The sequence below is a fragment of the Triturus cristatus genome, chromosome 11, assembly GCF_964204655.1.
Source record: "Triturus cristatus chromosome 11, aTriCri1.1, whole genome shotgun sequence".
In the NCBI taxonomy this organism is placed as follows: Eukaryota; Metazoa; Chordata; class Amphibia; order Caudata; family Salamandridae; genus Triturus; species Triturus cristatus.
The window spans coordinates 242,216,369-242,238,030 of record NC_140594.1 but is presented as its reverse complement, the minus strand read 5'-3'; the positions used below and the strand labels follow the sequence as shown (position 1 = coordinate 242,238,030).

General features: G+C 46.7%; 1 protein-coding gene across 1 annotated transcript in view; it reads left to right on the top strand.

Annotated features, from left to right (window-relative positions):
- Window positions 1-5,201: 5,201 nt before the first annotated feature.
- Window positions 5,202-21,662, top strand: part of LOC146783965 (clustered mitochondria protein homolog) — a 288,789-nt gene continuing 272,328 nt past the window's right edge. Inside the window, 1 exon segment of the mRNA XM_085634433.1 lies at window positions 5,202-5,411. Within this exon segment, the coding sequence (XP_085490559.1) occupies window positions 5,222-5,411 (190 nt within the window). The 5' untranslated portion in view covers window positions 5,202-5,221.

Sequence of the window (21,662 nt, the reverse complement as noted above, 5' to 3'; positions counted from 1 at the left end):
GCATGAGCAAACACAAGAACAAACTGCATGTATGATCAGCTCATAACAGGAGTAAGAACAAAAAATATAACCATTTGCCTTTGTTCTCTCCACCCACTTCAGAATTAGGCCTGTAAGGTGCTGTTTCCTCTTAAACCCTCGGCGTAAGAACCAGACCAAACTAATGTAACTGTTTGTGTAATTGCGTATTTGTTGGGCAACCTGTGCTGGCGCACATTGTTAATAGATGGTAGAAAGCATTTACCACTTGCTTGTGAGCGTTATTTATTTGAGGTAAACCCACGCCCTTCAGAGATTGGTGCACTTTAAAACGGGTGATTTACAACAAACCTTTACAGTATATTGAGAATGACCTCATGTGGGGTAATACATGTGCTCAGTACAGTGCAGAAAATGAGGGTGCTCCTGCCAGATCCCGGGGCCGTTATTAAGCATGGTCCAGGATCCAGGGTGCCCTCCATGAGGTAATGCTGATTTCGGCCTGGCGTAATTTGCCAACACCATGACACATTCAGCAGCACCCGCCACTGACAGCTCTTTATTCTGAGCATCTGTGAGAAGTTGGCCTGGTATATGCTGTCCACTAGTTATAGTGGGCACCTTGCACCAGTCCAAACAACCCCTTATGGTGATAGGTTAAAGACAACCTTTACTGAAAGCTATCCTAGTGGTAGCTATGGAGAGCAGCCTTCAGGCTAAGTCTTCAAGGAATGTAAAGCAGCTTGTTTTACCAGTCTATAATCTCTTGAATGACCAAGCGAAAGGAGAACCATACCAGGTATATATAAAATATATGTATTTATTCTAAAACACACCCCTCTAGTCTCTTTATGAGGCTAGAAGTCGAAGTACACAAGTTACAAGGCAAATATCAACAGTAAATAGCACAATATACAGTTAGCCCTAGGGGCGTACCAAACCATATACTCTAGTGGTATAAGAACCATGACTTTACTAGACACAAGGTCTAGAGCCTGTAGAATCGCTGGGCCCCTTAAGAACCACCCAAGTTAGTGACACAGGGGACCCACGGGGGACGCGTGCAGTGTGGGAACACAGCCGCGAGCGCCGATAGCTTCTATGGGGAAAGTCGCAATTGGAATTTTAAAGTTTAAGGACACTTAGGAGAGGACTAGGAGCGAACCCTTTTGGGCTTAGAGGTGTCTAGGGCCAACACCCACGGGAGCTCCGGAGTACTCGAGTTACCTAACCCAGGGGAGCCGGGTGCATAGGTGTCAAATGGTGTCGGGTTGCGTCGTCGTTTTCAATGGAAGCTGGCGAAGAAGTGCTGCTGCCGGGAAGATGCGAAGTGTCCGAAGAGATAAAAGCCTGGATCAAAGATGAGAAGAACCTGAAAGCAGAGGGGACAGAGTCTGGGTCACTTGCCAGTGACCAGGGGCACGATAGTCGAATGCCCACCGATGTCGGGTGCTTCAGGTGAGTTGACGGGAAGCTTGACTCTTCAGCCACGAGGACCAGGATGCGTCGAGGACAACCAGGAGCTGGATTCGAGCTGTCCCATGAAGGATGTCGAGTACTGCGTCCGGGTCCGGATTGGACACACCAAGGCTTGGCAATAGCAACCCATGCAGAAAGAGAACAATGGCTTCGGTGAGGACCAGCAAGGTCCGAGGAACTCACCCAGCGAGGGCTAGTGGGGGCACGTCTCCAGCAATCAGGAAAGCCCAAGGAAAATCCGAGTTGCCTTCTCGGGGACCCACAAGTCGACGGACAAGGGATCGCAAAGGTACCTCGAGCTGAATCACAAAATGGCAGCCCACGGGTCACTCGGAGTGGGTAGGCCAGCAACCTTCTGTGGATTTTCTGCTCGCGGTCTGGGCCACAAGTAACCCAAAGCACAGCTGCGAGAGTCGTCCGGAAGGTGATGCACTTGCAAATGTGCACGGAGTCCAGAGGTTCCGGTTCCATGTTACCCATGACAGCAACGAGTCTCAGCTTTGCTGTGGACTCAGGTCAGCCTCGGGGAAGTTTGGAAATCCACCTCTGGTGTTGCAAAGTCTTTGCCGTCCGGCGGGAGCTACAGAGATGCAGATCGGACAGATGTGTCGTTGGTGACTGCCAAGCAGGGGAGTCACTCCTTGACTCCAAAGGAGATTCTTCAGTCTTCTAGTCTTGAGTAGAAAGTCAAAGTTCCAGGATTCAGTTTCAGAATTTCGTCCAGGGATATCTAAAGTTCTGGTTACAGAGGTTCCTTACTTATACCTAAGGAAGGGGTAGGACTAACTCAGGGGACCCACCTATGGGAGGGTTTGGAAAGAGAGGTGGCTACACCCATTTCCTTTGTCCAGTTTCGCCCCAGAGCAGGGGCTGGGAGCCCCTGCAACCGGTTTGAGCTGGACTGTGCACATGGACACCAAATGTGCCCCCAGTGCAGGACTTCAAAGCACTCTGGGAGTGCTCCCGCCCAGCCCCAATACACATCAGCCTGTGTGGGAGGTGGTTACACCTCCCTGTGACAGGAAACCTATTGTCCTGGCCTCCCCTGCCGGAGTTTCGGTCAGCAGCAGGACGCCAGCCTTGTGTCTGTGGCTGCAGCATCCATTTTGTGATGTCAGGGCTCTGTTAAGTTGGTACCGGGTATACCGGTGCTGTCATGTCTCTCCCTCTAGAGGGGTGGGATCCCACTCCCACACCAGTTACTGGTGTGGGGGTAGGATTCCAAGGTGTTTGATACCAAACACAACATGTTTCCGTGCAGCCATCCCAAAGTAAGCATTTACCGCAAGGTTATAATGCACTTAAGAGTATATGGTCAGGCTGCACCACAAACAGCATCAGAGAATAGACTCTGAATGCTGCAGAGGGGCTCTGCTCATGCAGGGGCACCCTCTCACATGAAAACCAAGCCTTTAGGATTGATAAGGCCTGCCATAGGAGTGACTTATAGGTTTATATGTGTGTGTATGGGTAGTGATATAGGTAACCTATATCACAGTAAGGGGTGCATGCACCACCTTACTCAGGCTGCAGTAGCAGACCTGTGATGTCATTTGGCAGGGCTTCCCAGGGGTGGCATAATACATGCTTCTGCCCCTGGTAGGCCTATAGGGTACCTATGCCCTGGGTACACAGTATACCATATACTAGGGACTTAAAAGGGCACTCCAGAATCCAATCTGTAGGGTACCTAAGGTACCTGGAATCCATTTTAGATAGGAAGCAGCTAGGCTGGGGTCCTGAATAGCATGCCCCAGTCAGACTAAAGTCGAAAAACAGTGAAACATCAGCAAAAAGTGGGGGTAACCATAAGAAGCAGATCCTACTCTCCTACAGCATCAACCTGCAGGCGGAGAAGGGGCTTTTTTATTTTCACTTCCAGGTGGACCCAAAACAATGGACTACTTTAAATGGCCATCAGCCCTCTTTTTGTTCGAGTATCACCTGGTGGAACCCCAAAACAAGGGCCTAATTTAAAGGGCCATAAGCACTCCTTTTGTTTGAGTATCACCATGGTGGGAACTACCTGGAGCCTAAGACCTAAATGCTAATGCAATCGAGGGAAACTAAGACACACAGCTTGTGATCTGTACAAGGAAAATTTGATTTGGAGGCAGGTTTTTGACGTTGTTCAACCTCTGTGTATAAGATATGAGCGCACACCGTAAGTATGTCAGATCTGGGTAATTACACAAATTATGATTTTAAAAATGTTCTCATTTTTTTATTTAATTGTTTCATAGCATTTCTCATCCCAGTGTAGGGTGTCAGAGTATGTTACATCAAAAGCACATGTTAAAAAAAGACAATAAATCATAAGTGTTCAAATCAATCTACAGTACGTTACATAAGACAATGAGGATTACAAATTGTCAAGAGTGCCTGGTCAGGAGAAACACAAAGTCATGATTTAAAACCCCGTTAGACTTTCTTACTTCTGAATGACCTCTTTTGGCAATCTTGCTAACAGACAGATTTTGAAAATAACAATAAGGTTCTAAATCCATGCCTTGACACTTGCATGTAGCGCCTTGATGCCAATCCATAGCTCTCTGTGATACATTAGAATTATTGCAAGTTATGAACAGCAAGTAACAAGAGGATGTCAAAAGCAGTAACCTACTTACCTTAATACATAAAATACAAATTTTAAATTTTCATGTTAAACTTTATGATTCTTAACTGGGTGTAGACAAAACACAGATCATTGCATTAACCACCAGAGAAATCTTACTTTATTAAAGAAAGAGATGGCTGTGGCACAACAACCCTATGGTGTATGAGATCATATGCAGCGTGCTTCCTGTCCCCCATGGCTCCTCCTGCGCCCCAGTGTTTCTTGTGACCCACCTGGCACACATCATGTCGGAGGATGGTGATGAAGTTAACATTTTGCCCCCCCCTGGAAAAATTTCTGCGGACGCCCATGGTTAGTCCTACGGACGGTTGTGGGCCTGAGCAACTGGGGGCGGCCAGGAACGCTCCGCCCCCCCTTCGGAGGGGCGTGAGTAAGTGCATGGACTGGCGGTCCACTGATGGGAGGGGTGGCCCCTCCCAAAACTGGTAACCACGATTGGTGACAGCCACGGTGTAATTTGGCTCATCAGGTGGGCAGGCGGCATAGGGGCTGGCCTGCCCTCAGATCGCCCGTAAAATAACCCACCATGTTGGCATATTTGTTATGCAAATAAACCTGCAGCAATTTTCTCCACTAACAAGGTGTTGTGTGGTTTATTTATGTATGTTGCTGTATGAGAACTGAGTGTTGCCGATTTTGGCACTAAGGAGTTTGTACTGCTTAGCAGATAGCAGCATGTATTGTAGTTGGCTGTGGTTCATGATGTGTACTCTGGCGCTCCGTGCTTGTGTGGCAGTCTGCATTGCAGGTTGTTGTTGTCTGTAGTGTACTATGTTTATTCAGCAATCTGGGAGTCTCTATTTTGAGTCTTTGGGTGTATTGTAGTTTATCAGACTCCACTGTAGTATGTATGGCAGCCGCCAGTGTGGCTGGCAGCGTCTAGCTCCCAGCTGTATTGTAAGTCCTTCACCGTGTGTTTTTAGCTGACAGTTCTTCTGTAGTTTCAATGCCTCTACTGTAGATGATTTATCAGTTGGATTTCACAGGTGGGAAGCGGTGACTCGCGTCCCAGCACAGCTCCTCGGCCCCCGGGCCTGGGAGGGGCCGGCTGCAGAGGAGGAGTGCCTCCTCCCGGCCTGATTGGCTGCCTCCTGTTTAGGGGAAGCCTCTGCTGTGTGCACTCACATGGAGCAGAGCGGTGACCTTCCTGGTGCCAGCCCCAGAGCCGCGTGCACAGCAGGGTCACTCCGAGACGCCCACGAGCCCCTGGACACCTGCCCCAGACCCACTGCAGACATGGTGAGCGGCGCTCAGCCTGCCCCGGAGCCCACCCAGAGCACGGGAGACGAGAGTCAGGAGGGAGCCTGCGGCCAAGGTAGGACTCTCGGGCACAGCGGGGGCATGGCAGAGTCACAGCACTGTGTGTGTGTGTGTGTGTGTGTGGGTCAGGGGCTGACTCGGATCTGCAAGGGGTGGGGAGTCTCTTAACGAGTGTATGTTTCACAAAGGAAATGGAGTTCTGAGGCACCTCATTCTATGCGCTCCCTGGTACATAGGGTCTATGGGAGCTCCCTGGGCATAATAATAGGAGCTATTTAAAGTATAGACGGTGGGAGCTATCGGAGATATTGGCTTCTAAGAACTGTTCGGCGCACATCGCTCTAGGTGCTCTTGGAACTGAGCACCCCAGGAGCTCTCAAGAACTGTTCGGCGCACATCACTCTAGGAGCTCTTGGAACTGAGCACCCCAGGAGCTCTCCGCGCTATGAACTGCTCTCGAGGGCATAGTAGAAGGACTACAGGGTGTTTATGGCCCAAGAAAGCCATAAGCCCTCGGGAGCACTGTTGCACGCGAGCTGTCTGGAGCACAGCGCTCAATGAGGTTCAGGGGTCATGGTGTTCGAGGAACTCTCAAGTCATTGAACTACTTTAGCGCTGTGAGGCATAGGAGTTCTTCGGTGCGCAGCAGCCAAGCTCTGGGCGAACAGCGCTGTTGGAGCTGTAGTGGGCCCTTCATTCTAGGAGCTGTGTGTGTGGCATTGACTGAATCTGCCTTGGGCACAGGTTCAACATTAGGACTCCAAGGGGCTCTTCGTAGCATATTAGTGCAGTTTAGAGCTGTTTCTGAAACTCCAGGAGCTCTCTAGGGTGCATGAACACACCGGGGCACAAACATGCTCTCTGGGTGGTGCACACGGGTCTCCTAGGGAGTTCGGGGCACAACCATGCTCACTGGGTGCACATGGGTCACCTAGGAAGTCAGTTCGGGGCACAGATGCTGCCTCGGGCACATGCTGTTAGGAGCTCTGAGGGGCAGAGGAGGAGCTACCGGAGGCTTAAGGTCCTTGTGCTGCACTTAACTGTCGGGTACAGACTAAACCTGAGTAAAGCTGCGCACACCTGGCATCGCCAGAGAACTTCGAACTGTGTTATACAACGAATGTCACGCACGGGGCACCGTAGATGTCATGGGGAATTCCGGCCGTTCCCCCGCCAGCGTTCCCTGATGGATCGACTCCGTGCTCGTGTCGCGAGGTCGGCGGTAAAAACATAAGAAACTGCCGAACTCAACAGTTCAGTGATTAAAGCTAGGGAGCTCGTTAACGGCCCTGCCCTGCGCTGCCCTGCCCTGCCCTCTGTGTGAAATGTGACACCCTGCCGCCAAGAGCAGAGGCTTCAAAGGACAGCCCGGATGGAGGGGGGAGTGTAGGCGAGGGCGACATGCCCTGCCCTTCACAGTCCATCGGGGGTGCCTGCCACCCAGAGATAGGCAGAGGACAGTAGCCACAGGAGAGAGAACACTGGACACTATTAACAAATGTGCTTGAAATGCCTGTTGACTCAACCCCCAGACGTATCTTTTCTTTGGGAGTCCGACCTCTCACCCGTTTGTCCTCCGCCGGCCTCTGCCACAAATATTTGGCAGTTTATTTTCACTTTTCCCTGACGCCCGTGAAGCCTGCGCCCACTGGCAGATTAATCAGTCTTTTCGATGAAATTCGCCCCTGGGCGCATTTCTCAAATGTTTCCCAACCTCGGGGCGCACCGCAGCAGCCGGCTCACGAGCGTGCATGTGCGCAGGCTGCTCTCACAACAGCGTGTTTTACTTTAAGGAGTGGTGCAGCCCAAAAACTGAGTCTGGCTACACCCGGTGTGAGCTAGGGTGGGGTGCTTGAGCAGGTTGTAGGGGAACAGGTCAGACTACAGGTGCAGGCACTGTTGTTCCCACATGTGGCTCTGTGTACATTAGCTGCAAGACGACCTTTGCCTGAAGGGCTACGTGCCCTTCACCATCACTCCAATGTCAACAGAGGAGGCTGCTGCAAACACAGTCAATGTATTTATTCATTTTTAGGTCGAAGCCTAAAAGACAGCGCAGCCGAATAGACTGGGGCATGATACGGAGAAAATTAAGGATGTGGGCTATCCCAGAGTGAATACTTTTAGCCATCATGCAGTTATACATGCACACCTGGTCCAAGGTAAACAAGCTGAAGTCACACGCTTGTCAAGAAGAATACCAACAGAAGTAGCACTTAAACAAGGCTGTGTTCTTTCCCTGCACCTGTTTAATCTGTTTATGGCAGATCACTCTCCAAGACTTGACCAGGTAAACTCTCTCACACTCCGCAACTGGGCGCTTTATGCGTGACACATCTATCCTATGTAGACGTCATAGAGTACTGAGCCAACCAAAGTGGATCTTCAAAGAGCACTCAGTGAGCTATGAGACCCTGCCCCACTCCACTCAACTTCACTCTACTCTGAAACAATCCCCTCTAAGCCACTCACTCTACGCCACTCTACTCCACTCTGCGCCACTGCACTCTACTCTGTGCCACTCCATGCCACTTCACTGTACGCTATACCACTCTACCCTAAACCATTGCATTCTATACAAATTCACTCTACACCACTTCACCCAAAACCAGTGCACCCTACACCACTGTACCCACAGCAACTACTTTGCACCACTGCACTTAACGCCACTATTCTCTACAACATTCTACTCTATGCCACTGCACTCTATGTCACTCTACACCATTGTACTCTACGTCACTGCACTCTACGCCACTCTATTGTACTCTGCACCACTCTACTTTGCACCACTCTATGGGACTGCATTCTACAACATTGCACTCTGACACTCTACTCTTCATGACTACACTCTACGCCACTGCACTCTATGCCACTCTACGCCACTCTACTGCATTCTACACACTACACTCTACGCCACTCCACTGCACTTTGTCAATGCTCTCTACGCCACTGCACCACTCTACTCTATGACAATGCACTCTGCATTACTCCACTCTTGTTACTGCACTCTACCCTGCACCACTCCATTCTACTCTGCACCACTCCTCTCTATGCCACTTTCCTCCACGTCACTTTACTCTGTAACACTGCTTTCTCCACCACTGCAATCTCCACCACTCTAATCTGTGTCGCTCCACTTTACGCCACTATACTCTATGCAAATCCACTCTAAGCCACTCTGATCTACTCTGCACCATTGCACACTACAGCACTCTACTCTATACCACTGCACTCTATGCCACGTCACTCTACTCTGAAACAATAGACTCTATGCCACCGTAGTCTACACCTCTCTATTCCACTCTGCACCACTCCACCCTATGCAACTCCACACTACACCCCTTTATTCTACACTGCTGCACTCTATGCCACTGCACTCTATACCAATGCTCTCTACACCACTTTACTCAAAGCCAATACACTCTACGCCACTGCACTCTATGCAAATCTACTTTGCACCACTACACTGTAAGCCACTCTAATCTACGCCACTGCATGCCACTCTACATCATTGCACTCTGTCACTTTACTCTGCACCACTCTATGCCACTGCACTCTACACCAATGTACTCCACTCCACTGCACTCTGCAACACTCTACTTTGCAGCCTGCACTCTCTGCCACTGAACTCTATGCCTCTCTACTCTGCACCACTTTACTCTATGCCACTGCATTCTACTCTGCACAACTCTACGTCACTCTATCACACTCTATGCCAATGCACTCTAAGACACTGCACTCTACGCCACTTCACTCTACGCCTGTCTACTCTGTTTTGCACCACTCTAATCCATGCCAGTACACTCTACCCCACTCTACTATGCACCACTTCACTCTTTTCCGCTGTACTCTACATCACCCCAGTCTAGACCACTCCATTCTGCCCCACTCTACACCACTCCACTCTGCAACACTGCACTCTGTGCCAATGCACTTTATGCCACTACTTTATACCACTGCACTCTACCCTGCACTACTCCACTCTACCTTGCACCCATCCACTCTACACCACTTCAATCTACTCTGAAACAATCTGTTCTTCCCCACTGCACTCTATGTCACTGCATTCTACGCCACTCTATGCATTGCACTCTATGCTGTGCCACTCGACACCTCTGCATTTTACACTATGGCACTGTACTTTAAACCACTGCACTCTACGCCAATGCCCTCTACACCACTTTACTCAAAACTAATGTACACTACACTACTGCACTTGTGTCACTGCACTCTACACCATTTTATTCTATGCTGTCATAGAACATGTCATGAGTGACGTAAAATATGTGAGGTCATAAGCAGTGCATGGTAGGGGCACGAGTAATAGTTAGCTCTGCTAACTATAACTGGTGAATTTCTGTGTTTTTTTTAGTTCAAAACATTTTTGACAAATTCACCTAACTATAACATCCCCATAACCTTTGTTTTTTCCAGTGAATACATAAATATATATATATATACAAATATTGTATTTCAAAGCCCCAGGGGCTTTGAAGGCGCACTCGACAGCGCTTGCAAAGCCGTGAGGCTTTATTAACAAAAGAGAGCCAGCATTTTCAGTCAGGGTAACCAGTCCGATGCGTTTCAAGGCGGGCAGCCTCTTCTTCATGGGCCCTTGACGATAACACAGATGGCTTCAATCACCTTTTAACCTTTGTAAGGCTCATGCTAAAACCCGCAGTGGATTTGGTATAGTACAGTGCATGCTGGGATCGAAGAACAGTGATTACCTTTGTAGGTTCTCTGTTGTGTCTTTCAAAGCATTATTTCGCATATATATATATATATATATATGTAAAAACCTTAGAAATTCACCGGAAAAAATAAAGGTTACGGGAACGATATAGTTAGGAAATAGAATTAAAAATCCTTATATATGTGTATATGTATTCACTGAATAAACCAAAGGTTATAGGGGCGTTATAGTTAAGTTCAGATTTTACACACACAAAACCATAGAAATTCAGCAGTTATTGTTATGTCAAGTAATGATACCTCATGCCCTAAGGTAACTATAACTTGCACTACTGCCATGTGCAGTGATATTATCAATGATGTCATAGAAGATGCCATGAGAGATGTAATATGTAGGTAATTAGCAGTGCTCGGCGAGGTCACAAGTTATAGTTTCCTAGGGGCATGAGTTACAGTCCCTTGAGATAACTTTAACTGTTGAATTTCCATGGATTTGTGTGTGTAAAATCTGAACCTAACTATAACGTCCCTGTAACCTTAGTTTTTTTTAGTGAATTTCAAACGTTTTTAATGCTATTTCTTAACTATGACATCCCTTTAACCTTTGGTTTTGTGTGAGTGGCTGTGTGGGTGTGCAAGTGAGTGTGTGAGTGTGTGAGTCGCTGTGTGGGTCTGTGAGTGGATGTGGGTGTGGTTTTGTGGGTGTATGAATGTGTGTGTTTGTGGATGTGTGAGTGGCTGTGTGGGTTTGTAAGTGGGTGTGCGAGTGGTTTTGTGGGTTGGTGAGTGGGTTTGTGAGTTTGTGAATGGGTATGTGAATGTGTGTGAGTGGCAGTGTGTGTCTGTGACTGGGTGTGTGAGTGGTTTTGTGGGTCTGTGAGTGGGTGTATGAGTGTGAATGAATGTGTGAGTGGGTGTATGAGTATGTGAATGGGTGCATGAGTGGGTGTGTGAGTGTGTGAATAGGTGTGTTAGTGCCTGTGTGTCTGCCTTTTTGGGTCTGTGAGTGGGTGTGTGAGTGGCTGTTTGGGTCTGTGACTGGCTGTGTGAGTGGCTGTATGGGTGTTTGAGTGGGTGTGTAATTGGCTGTGTAGGTGTTTGACTGGGTGTGTCAGTGGTTTTGTGGGTCTGTGATTGGATGTGTGAGAGGGTTTGCGGGTCTGAATGGGTGTGTGAATGGATGTGTGAGAGTGTGAATTTGTTTTTGAGTGCCTCTGTGGGTCTGTGAAAGGGTGTCTGAGTGGGGGAGTGTTAGTGTGTGACGGGTCTGTGAGTGCATGTGTGAGTGGTTTTGTGAGCCTGTGAGTGGGTGTATGAGTGTTTGAGTGGGTATATGAGTGTGTGAATGAGTGTGTGATTGGATGTGGGAATGTGTGTGTGAGTGACTTGTAGGTCTGTGAGTAGGTGTGTGAGTGGCTGAGTGGGTCTGTGAGTGGGTATGTGAGTGGCTGTATGGGTGTGTGAGCAGGTGTGTGAGGGCTGTGTAGGTATGTGACTGGTTTTGTGGGCCTATGAGTTGGTGTGTGAATGGATGTGTGAGTGGTTGAATGAGTCTGTGAAGGGGTGAGTGAGTGAGTGTGTGAGTGGGTGTGTAAATGGGTATGTGAATGAGTGTGGGACTGGGTCTGTGAGTGTGTGAGGGGGTGTGTGGGTACCTGTGTTCACCTGTGAGTGGGTGTGTGAGTGGCTATGTGGGTCTGTTAGTGGATGTATGAGTGGCTGTATAGGTGTGTGACTGGTTGTGTGTGTGGTTTTGTGGGTCTGAGAGTGGGTGTGTGAGTGTCTGTGTTGGTCTGTGAGTGGTTCTCTGGTGTGTGAGTGGATGTGTGAGTGAGTGGGTATCTGGATGTGTGAGTAGGTGTGTGAGTGGTTGAATGGGGGTGTGAGAGAGTGTCTGAGTGGACCTTTGAGTGGTTGTATTTTTTTTTTAATTGAGCGCTGGATCCGCTGATCTGTTGCAGATTCACACAGGGGGCTGCGCTGAGCATCCCAGTGGATCTGTGGATCCTCACAAGCTCCAAAAAGAAAACATTTTGTGCAATTTCTTGTCTGTTAGAGGTCCTCACAGACCCCTCCATCAGCTCAGTGTGGGTCAGGATACCTCTATCCTGAGGCCTTATATCATATTTAATCTTTATTCCCCCTTCCCCTGAGACTGAGTGCTGATACACAAAGTGGTGGCCGCACCTTTCCTCTAAGGTTGCAGCCAGCCAATTACAACATTGCTGTTGGCTTGAGGATCTGGATCCGCCGCTGTGGATCTGCACTGGATCCACGTCTCTAGATATACATAAATATTTTTTCTTTAATAACTCCCAAAGTACTGAGCAGATTTACACCAAATTACAAAGAGCACTCTTTCTGGACCAAGATCTAGCTTTCTGCCAATTGTGGTGTAATTCCGTTTAGCGGTTCGGGCTGTAGTTGGATCTCAAATTCTTAAATTCCCTGCCGTTGTATAATCGCCTCCCGCTTCAAGCTCTCTCTCGTGTCTCTGATCGCGCTGGGACGCCCCATTGCTGGGGCAGCTATGCACGCTATAAATCTGTTAAATTTTTGTTGTTGTAGTACTTTATTCGACATTAACAAGAAATGTCATAAAAGTTCATCACAATGTATATAAAAACAGTTAAAAACATACCATACTACAGCAAACGACTTCAATTCATATAAAGTTAAAAAGAATAAAAAGAGTCATATATACTCAAATTATATTCACATGACCTCTAACATTACTATTGTGAGCAGAAAATGTTGGAAATTCCAGTAGGTAGATGGTATACTTAAGGATGTTCCACCTTAAGCAACCTACGTCTTAACCTAATCTGTTAAATAAATAAATAAATAAATTATTGAAAATTGGATGGGGAAAAAGCGTTTTGGGGCCCCCTTTTTTCTCAGCGCCCACTTGATGAATCACCCGAAACTTTCCATACAGCAGCTGAAGTGAGTGGCAAACTAGTTTTGAAATTTTCATGAAGATTCTTCAAACAGTGCTTAAGTTATTAGCGAACCAAAGGTTCCTATGGAAACTAGGTCTTAACTATAACTACCTACTGGCGATAGCCAGTAGTTAATATAAATGTTCAATTCTATTCTATCCTGTCATTCTTGTAGAGCGAATGACTACCCGGAGGCCTCCCAGTGCTAGAACCAACGCCGCACCAGCAATACTGCCATGGACAGGGAGGGACTAGATCCTGAACAGCCCTACGGAAAGGGAGTTTATGTTCCAGTCAGCGTAACTCTATTGGTAGCCTGTGATGCATGTTGGCGATTGAGCAACTTCCACATCTAAATTTGAGAATCTTGGGAACATTCAGCTGGTATGCCGAGGATGATCTGAGTAGCTTACCAGGAGTATATGAGAAGGCTGAAGGTTGTAACAGTGAAGGGCCTTTTTTGTGAAGTACTCTGTGCAGAATGCATAGAGCCTTGAACTGCACCTGCTGCTCCACTGGAGCTAGTGTAATCCCACCAAAGCCTTTTTAGCGGACTGGTGCCTCGGGATATTCATGATGAGGCGAGACGCATCATTTTGGATGACCTTTGACCTTTTTAACACATATCGGAGAAAGCCGAAAAAAAGGCATTGCCATAGTTGAGGCATGAGTTTACAAGGGCCTCCACGCCCAGACGGATCAGGAGTCTACCCCCCCCCCTTCAGCACCTTGAGACCCTTACAAGTGAGTAGCCGTGCTACATAAATTCCTGATTGATTGATTGGACATTCAGCCTTCTGGATGAGGCAGGGAGGAGGTTGAGAACCTTTCTCAACAGTCTAAGAACACAGTAGCAGGCAGCTGCAATCTTCTATCCTTGATGGGCCATGGTAAGCTTGTCAACCAGCTAAATCCCCAGGCTCTTTATCTGGCTGTTTTGTCACTGAAGGCTCCCGAGTCAATTGGGCCAGGAAGTCAGAGCCTGGCTTCTGATGTTATTTCCCAATAACTTGACCTCTGTCTTGTCTCTGTTTAGCTTCAGCCGACAGTTTGCCATACAGCTGGCCACTTCCTGAAGACAGGGAGCCAATTGGAGGTGATTCGAGCTGGAATATGGGGAGATTGACATAACTAACTGGGTGTCGTCAGTGTAGGAGACCAATGACAGCCCATAGGAGCGTACAAATTCAGCCAAGGGGCACATATATGTTAAAAAGGGTGGGACTCATATATGGTAAAAAGGGTGGGACTCAGGGCTGAGCCCTGGGGCACACCACAGCTCAGTGGAAGACTGCCAGAGTAGCAGGACTGGTCTAGTACCTGGAAGGTTCTGTTCTCTAGGAAGGAGGTGAGCCATTTCCATGCCATATTTTCAATGCCAACATTTGATATTCTCTGACTAACTGTGGCTTGTTTAACAGTGTCGAAGGCTGCACTGAGTTCTAAGAGAATAATAGCTGCCGAGCCATCTTGATGCAGTAGCCATCTCAACTCCTGCACCACAGCCAGAAGAGCAGTTTCTGTGCTCTGTTGCGGTCTGAACCCCATTTGGGTGGGGTGGAGGACTTTGTTAAATTTGAGGAATGTGAAGAGGTCTTTATTTACATGTTTCTCCAGGAGCTTGGATACTCCTGGCAAGAGGGAGATCAGCCTGTAGTTACCCACACAGAGAGGGTCAAGGCATTGTTTTCTAGTAGTGGTTTTACCACTCCATGCTTCCATTGATAAGGGGACCAGTCCATTGATAAGAGACATGTTTAACTTGTCCAGCAAGACCGGGTATATGCTTTCTGAGCCTTGACCAAGGATATAGAGAGGGGCCGGTTCTAAGGCGGAGCCTGATTTTACCAAGCTTGATAGGTCTGTGAAGAGTCTCAGTGTGAGGTCGGGGAAGGCCAAGAGGCTGCCTTCCGGTCGCTCTAGAATGGTCTTTCTGTATAAAGGATCAGCCAGGGTTGGCATATCAGTGTAAATGTCCAATATCCTCTTTTCAAAGAAGTGTACCATGTTGTCACTGTGCTCCATGGAGGCTTCTGAAGTGGAGCTGGCTGATTTGGGCTCGGTGATGGCTCTAAGGATCTGAAAGATCTCTGTGGGAGAGGTTTTGATTTCTCTGTGGTAGTTTCTAATAGCTTTTCTAAATTCGGATTTGCTAGTCTCATCATAGGACTTTCTTCTGTTCCTCTCTAGAACTATGCACTCTTTTTTTAAGGCCATAGGCGGGGATTGAGCCATGGAGATTAATTACTTTGCCTGTAAGACCATATCTAGAGAGTTGTTGATCCACTCATTGAACCTGTGATACAGACAGCGTATTGTGGTCAGAGGAACCTGGGCTGGTAGCATCCAGAGCAGCTGACCACTCCTTGATATTTAGCTCAGGCCAGCGTTGTTCCTTCTGCCTGGACAGTAGAGGGCGATGGGGAGAGGAGCCGACAGGGCGATGGACACTAACAAATTATCTGACCAGGTTAGAGGTAGGGGACATTGCACCTGTAGCTTTGTGATATTGCTTAATACTAAATCAATAGTGTACCGTTCTCATGGGTGGGGGTCTCAACCAGTTGCATAAATTGTAGGGAAGCAAGGTCTAATAAAAGATTCTTTGAGGTGCCAATGTTGGTGTAGTCAACATGTATATTAAAGACACCAAGCAAGGTTAAATTGGCCCTGTTAATGGCCAGACTAGGGACTAGTTCAAGAAGAACCTGTAGGAAGTATATGTAAGGGCCAGGAGGCCTATATAGTAGGACTCCTGAAAGGCTGAAAGTATGGTGAGTGTGATGGAGAAGAGTAGGCTCTCACAATTCAGAATACTGAGAGGCATAAACGAACATTTGAGCGACTCCTTGCATATGATAGCTACCCCACCACCTACCTTGCCTGTCAACCCTACTAGCGAGCTAGCCGGGTGGTAGAGCTTGGATGATATCAGGGAGGAGGCTTCATGAAGCCAAGTTTTGGTTAGGAATAACACATCCGGTATTGCAGGACAGCGCAGATCGACAGAGGTTGATGGTTGGAGGCAGGAGCGTGTGTGTGTCTGTGTGTGTGTGTCCAGTATATATATCCGAGCGGACAGTGCATAGAAATGCATAAATGTTACAAAAGTCAAAGAGATGGAAAAATCACAGGCTTCCGTAGCATGTTTCTCAACATATGAAGTATCTCTAGGATGGATGAAATGTTCTTTTCCCTTTAATTCTACAATGAATTTTCACTTTGAAGGTTATCGAGGGCGAGCAAGACATTGAACAAGCATTGGCATAGCCAATAGGTCTCGCCTTTGGGACATTATAAGTGTTTAGCCATGCAACAGTTGATGTTGGACCAAGGATATTGTGCTGCATAATTAAATACTTATAAGGTCCCAAAGGCGAGACCTATTGGCTATGCCAATGCTTGTTTTAATTAGTCTTACATTTTATTTCTATGTGCCTTTTTCCGTCACACCTTCATAAACATCCATCTACAAAGGAGTGCTACAGTGTCTAAACTTACCAACAGAGGCACTGCTATTCAGCATCAGTGCAGCACCACATCAGTATCACTTCAGCAAAACAACAACTCAGCATCGCTGCTCACTCCACTACACCTAAGCACCAATACAGCACCACCACCTCAGTATCACTAAGCATCATAGCTTAAAAACATTGCCAAAGCCAATAGCTCTGGCTAAACACTTATAAGGTCACAAAGGCGAGACTATTAGCTATGCCAATGCTTATTTATTTTTTACCTGCCCGGTTCGGGTGTCATTTTAAGGTTCAGCAATTTATTAAAAAGATCTTGAAAGGTGTTGAGTTTGTTATTTGCTGTTTGTGGCGTTGGGTGATATTTTCTCCCATTCTGCTCGATGCCGTCCCTGGGCACTCTGTGCCACCATGGGACAATTCTATTACATACAGTATGTGTTTAGGCGGTCATGTACTGTGGCATGTTTTTGAGGCCTGTGCTACAGATTTGGAATTGCGTTTACCTGCTCCTGTTCGTGGATTATTCCTGTATTAGCTACAAGGCACAATGGTTAGGTGCTAGGCTGATGATTCCTGACTTACACTTTGTTATGTGTCCACATAGGTGCACTCCTCTCTGGGTAAGTATAACTCAGGTGAACAGGAATATATAATCAGCATTGGTAAAACCAATCAGTCTGGTTATTTTAAAGGACAAAGTGCTTGTCCATTGATTGGTGAGTTTGTGTGTCTATTGTGTGTTTGCGTGATTGGGTGAATATGAGAATAAGTCAGTAGTTGGGGCATGAATGAGTGAGTGGATGGATGAATGAGTAAGTGACATGGCTATGTAACTGCATGCATGAATGTTTGAGTAATGAGAGCAAAGATAGATGGGAGACTAGATGAAAGGGTGAGTACATGACTGGACGCAAAGAAGTTACAGCGATCTTGCAGGCTGAACCTTCGTAAAGCAGCAATGAGCTGAGAGGCTACACAGGCCCAATCTGAAATGTCACTGTGTCTGACCATATTGTCTGTCTGTAGCTCAGTTGCTCTACACGAACCATAGACATCACTGAACACTGAACAGAATTGTTCTAACCAAGTGCCCATCTCTGAATACAGCACAGAAGTCTGCCAACAGAATTGGGAAGATTACTGAAATATAGTGTAACACAGAGCCATATTTATAAAATATGGCCTTCTGCTACTTTCTTCACCTGCAATGGAGCAGAAACAGGCTGCCTAGCATGCACCGTGTAGCAGAGGTGTGTGCATGTTCTTATACTTAGCCCCTTCCAATATAAAATACTATTCCCAAACAACTTTTAAAACATTGGATGTATGCTGTACAGTGAAGCAAACATGCAATTTGGGATCTGCTTGGAGACATCCATATATTTCTTAAAATTTGTGCCTGCCTCAAGGTGGCATTTTATAAAGGCAAAGCCTGGTCTGACAATTTTAGTAGGTAGGGCTTTGTCTCAAAAAAATCATTAGTGCTTCCGCTGCAAAGCAGCACAAAGCATAGAAATGCAGTAATCTAGCGGAAAAAAAAGTTTTGTGCTGAAAAGTAAATCCTCTTTCAAGACTTTTGCGCTGCTTTGGGTCACTGCTTGAATTTATAGTAATGAAAAGTCTTGATAAATCGCCTGTATATCTAAAATTTCATTGAGTAAATGTCTATTATTCACATTTCCAGTAGCACCTTTAAATACCAAAGAGTGTAGCTGCATCTGTAAGCCAGTGATCCATGAACACCCTCTGTCTTATGCCACAAGCTACAGGTTATAAATGTCAAATTGCACAGAGGCTGACATTTTAACTCCTTATTATTAAAATGTATGTCCTAAACTTTTATTGGGCCACTGTTTGCCAGGCTACATTCTGGTAGGTATGGCATCCTCAAATAAATTAACCAATTTCTTTACGATGGAGCGTATGCCTAAAGGTCTTTGAAAACCTGGCAGCAACCAGTATGCAGCCTTTTAGTACCAGTTCCCTATGAATTTTAAATTGCTGCCCAGTTGTTACATATAACATACAGAAGGGTGCTGAATGATCAAAAGAAATCACATGGGCTGAACGTCTACATTCATGTCTTATTTTAAACAATAATACAGTGGTGCAAGAGCACTGAAAGGAAATATCTACATAAATCATTGTTAGAACATTTAATCTTTAGAGGTTATCCGTCATCTCAAATTACCAAATGAATTGTTAGCTTAATTATGCCACGGAACTTTAGAAACTGTCACTGAGCCATTCCACCACTTTTGTAATAGAACAACATGGGCCATTCAGTGTCCCAAGAATCCTTTCTCTTCCTTTGGACATTTTTTCGAAATCGGAGGCAGGACAACTACTTGTGGTTTGACTGTAATGCTATTAAAAGCACAATTTGGGACAGCGACGTATCAAACAATAGTGGGTGTTTCATTTACAGAGGTTTTAATTGCAGATTTCCATAGTGCCATTTTTACGTCTCGCCTGACCCAGCGCTTGCGCTGGTCTGGCGAGACTTAAAGTAAGGGCTTAAAAAAATGCTCCCGCCGGCCGCAGCTTGCAGTGCATGTGCGCGGGCGCGCGCTTGAGCAGAGGCGCCATATGACGTGATTACTGCTGCACGCGCACCACTCGCGCACATGCACTGCAAGCTGTGGCCGGCGGCATGTTTGCAGCAAGTGCACAACCCACAGAGCTACTTTACCCGGACTCAACTTGTGTAACATAAGACACTGTAATTAACACTGTCCACCGGAGCCACCAAACTATCCTGCATAAAATACTCGCTGGTGAACCAAGCGTTAGACGCAGTGCTTTGCAATGGGTAGTTTATGCTTCTGACTTCCTTTATGACTCAGTGAGCAGGGATTACGCACAGATCTCTCCAGCAGTCCATTACTTACATGAGCATCTTTACCAGCCTCACGCACATCCTATGGCGTACTGGACACGCACACAGATGTTTGCAGAAGGTTCCCTCGCTATTAAGTATTATTTGACCAATTAGCACAGTTAGAATAGATTTTCTCTCCACATTTTCCTTGTGAACGTTATCCTTATCAATTTCTTTCGCCCACGGTTTGTGTATTGAATGCATATGTGCTGGCAGAACAGGCACACGCTGTCATTGGCTCCGCCCACCCTAGCCCCCCCACTCCACTCCCACCCTCACTCAATTTCTGAGTTCCAGCTGCTTACTGTTTGCATATTCCACACTGCATCAACATGAATCGCACAACACATTCACTTTAACTAGCCCATGTCTACTGCCTTTGTCAATGCTTATTGGTGGTAGCCATGCAGATCTCCAACAGTAAAGTTTTACAAAAAAAGCACGACAACACAAATGAAGTATTGTTAAAGCAAAAAGGCTGGAAGCCACCGCTAGACTTGGTAGCTTTGCCGGTTGTTGTTTACGGTCTTACTTTTCAAAGCTTTAAGTGGGCCAGGTCCCTCTGGGTCTCTCAGACCCGGCAGTGATTAAAAACACTGATCTAGTTCTGAAACATGAAAGTAAAGCACGTTACAGTAATCCACATCAGCAGTTTAGTTCCCCTTTAGATTTCACATGTTTCATTTACTCTTGCATTCCCTGATAGTGTTAGCTATTTTCAAGATGTGTTTCATACAATGCAGTTTTTTGTGTTAAGCCACACCCTGAATTCTACAAGCCACACCCATTTTGGAGACCCCCCTATACACACATTTTTCCTCCTACTTAAACCCCTACTGATTTTGCTTTTATGGACCAAATAGAAGTCCAGACCAGCAGCTTTGTTACACGGCAGCCCACTGCTTCTGCAACAATACAGACCCATGTCTGTGTCACAGGCAGTGAGTTTCACAGCTCTTCTAATTGGCTGCTACCATGCAATCAGAATGGTCCTAACAAAGTGTGCTTTTCTAATAAGTAGAAGAGTGGCCCATCAGGTTGCTGAACGAAGACCACATTGAATGGTCACCTTTGCAACCAGTAAGAATAGTTCCATATTTAAGGGCCATTCTGATTGGGTGTCGGGTGCCAGTCAGAATCTCCTGTGTAGACAATGTCTCTGTGACTGTGCCACTGTGTTTGCGGTCCAGGGAGGCCATACCACCACAGCATCTCTCAGGGCCACAACAGCATCACTCAGTGCCACCACAGCATCACTCAGCACCACCACAGCATCAGTCAGCGCCACCACAGCATCACTCAGGGTCACCACAGCATCACTCAGCGCCACCACAGCATCACTCAGCACCACCACAGCATCACTCAGGGCCACCATAGCATCACTCAGGGCCACCACAGAATCACTCAGGGCAACAACAGCATCACTCAGCGCCACCACAGCATCACTCAGCGCCACCACAGCATCACTCAGCACCACCACAGCATCCCTCAGGGCCACAACAATATCACTCAGTGCCACCACAGCATCACTCAGCACCACCACAGCATCACTCAGCGCCACCACAGCATCACTCAGCGCTACCACAGCATCACTCAGCACCACATCAGTATCACTCAGCATCGCCTTTGCACTAGTACACCACCACATCATCATCACTCAGCAAGACCTAAGTATCATTCAGCATCACCTCAGCATTGTCTCCGCACCAGTCACCACCAACACCACCACTACCACCTCAACATTACTCAGCACCATCTCAGCCTGCTCTCAGAATCTGGCATCTGTTGATTCTCCCCTAGCGTCTGGCCACTGCTAGTGTTATAATACAGGTACTAGTTCCCAACCTTCACCCTCCGATTGGAATAGGCAGAAACAAGTTGCCAGCATTGCAAGAACAAAAGAAAACTGAGGACATTTTTTATTGTAAATATTTTTTTTATTATGGTCGTTCAGTTGTACATAATGCCATCTTGGTCATATATAAGGTAACAAAAATGCTTCTGACACTTTTTTATTAAAACTTTTCAGCATGCTGCACAGCAGCCACACTTCTCTACAGCACAGCTTAAAGACATTGGCAAAGTCAATAGCTCTGGCTAAACACTTATAAGGCCCCAAAGGCGAGACCTATTGGCTATGCCAGTGCTTGTTGTAATCGAAATCAACATAGCTTTTTTACAGTTTGCACCACTGAAGAGTAGTTCTTCCTTCTTTTTCTACTTTTATATTCGGGGTTTTGGCTTGTGAAAAGATTATTATTAGAACTAGAAGATGTGTACCTATAAATAATGAGATTTGTAGTAATTGTGTA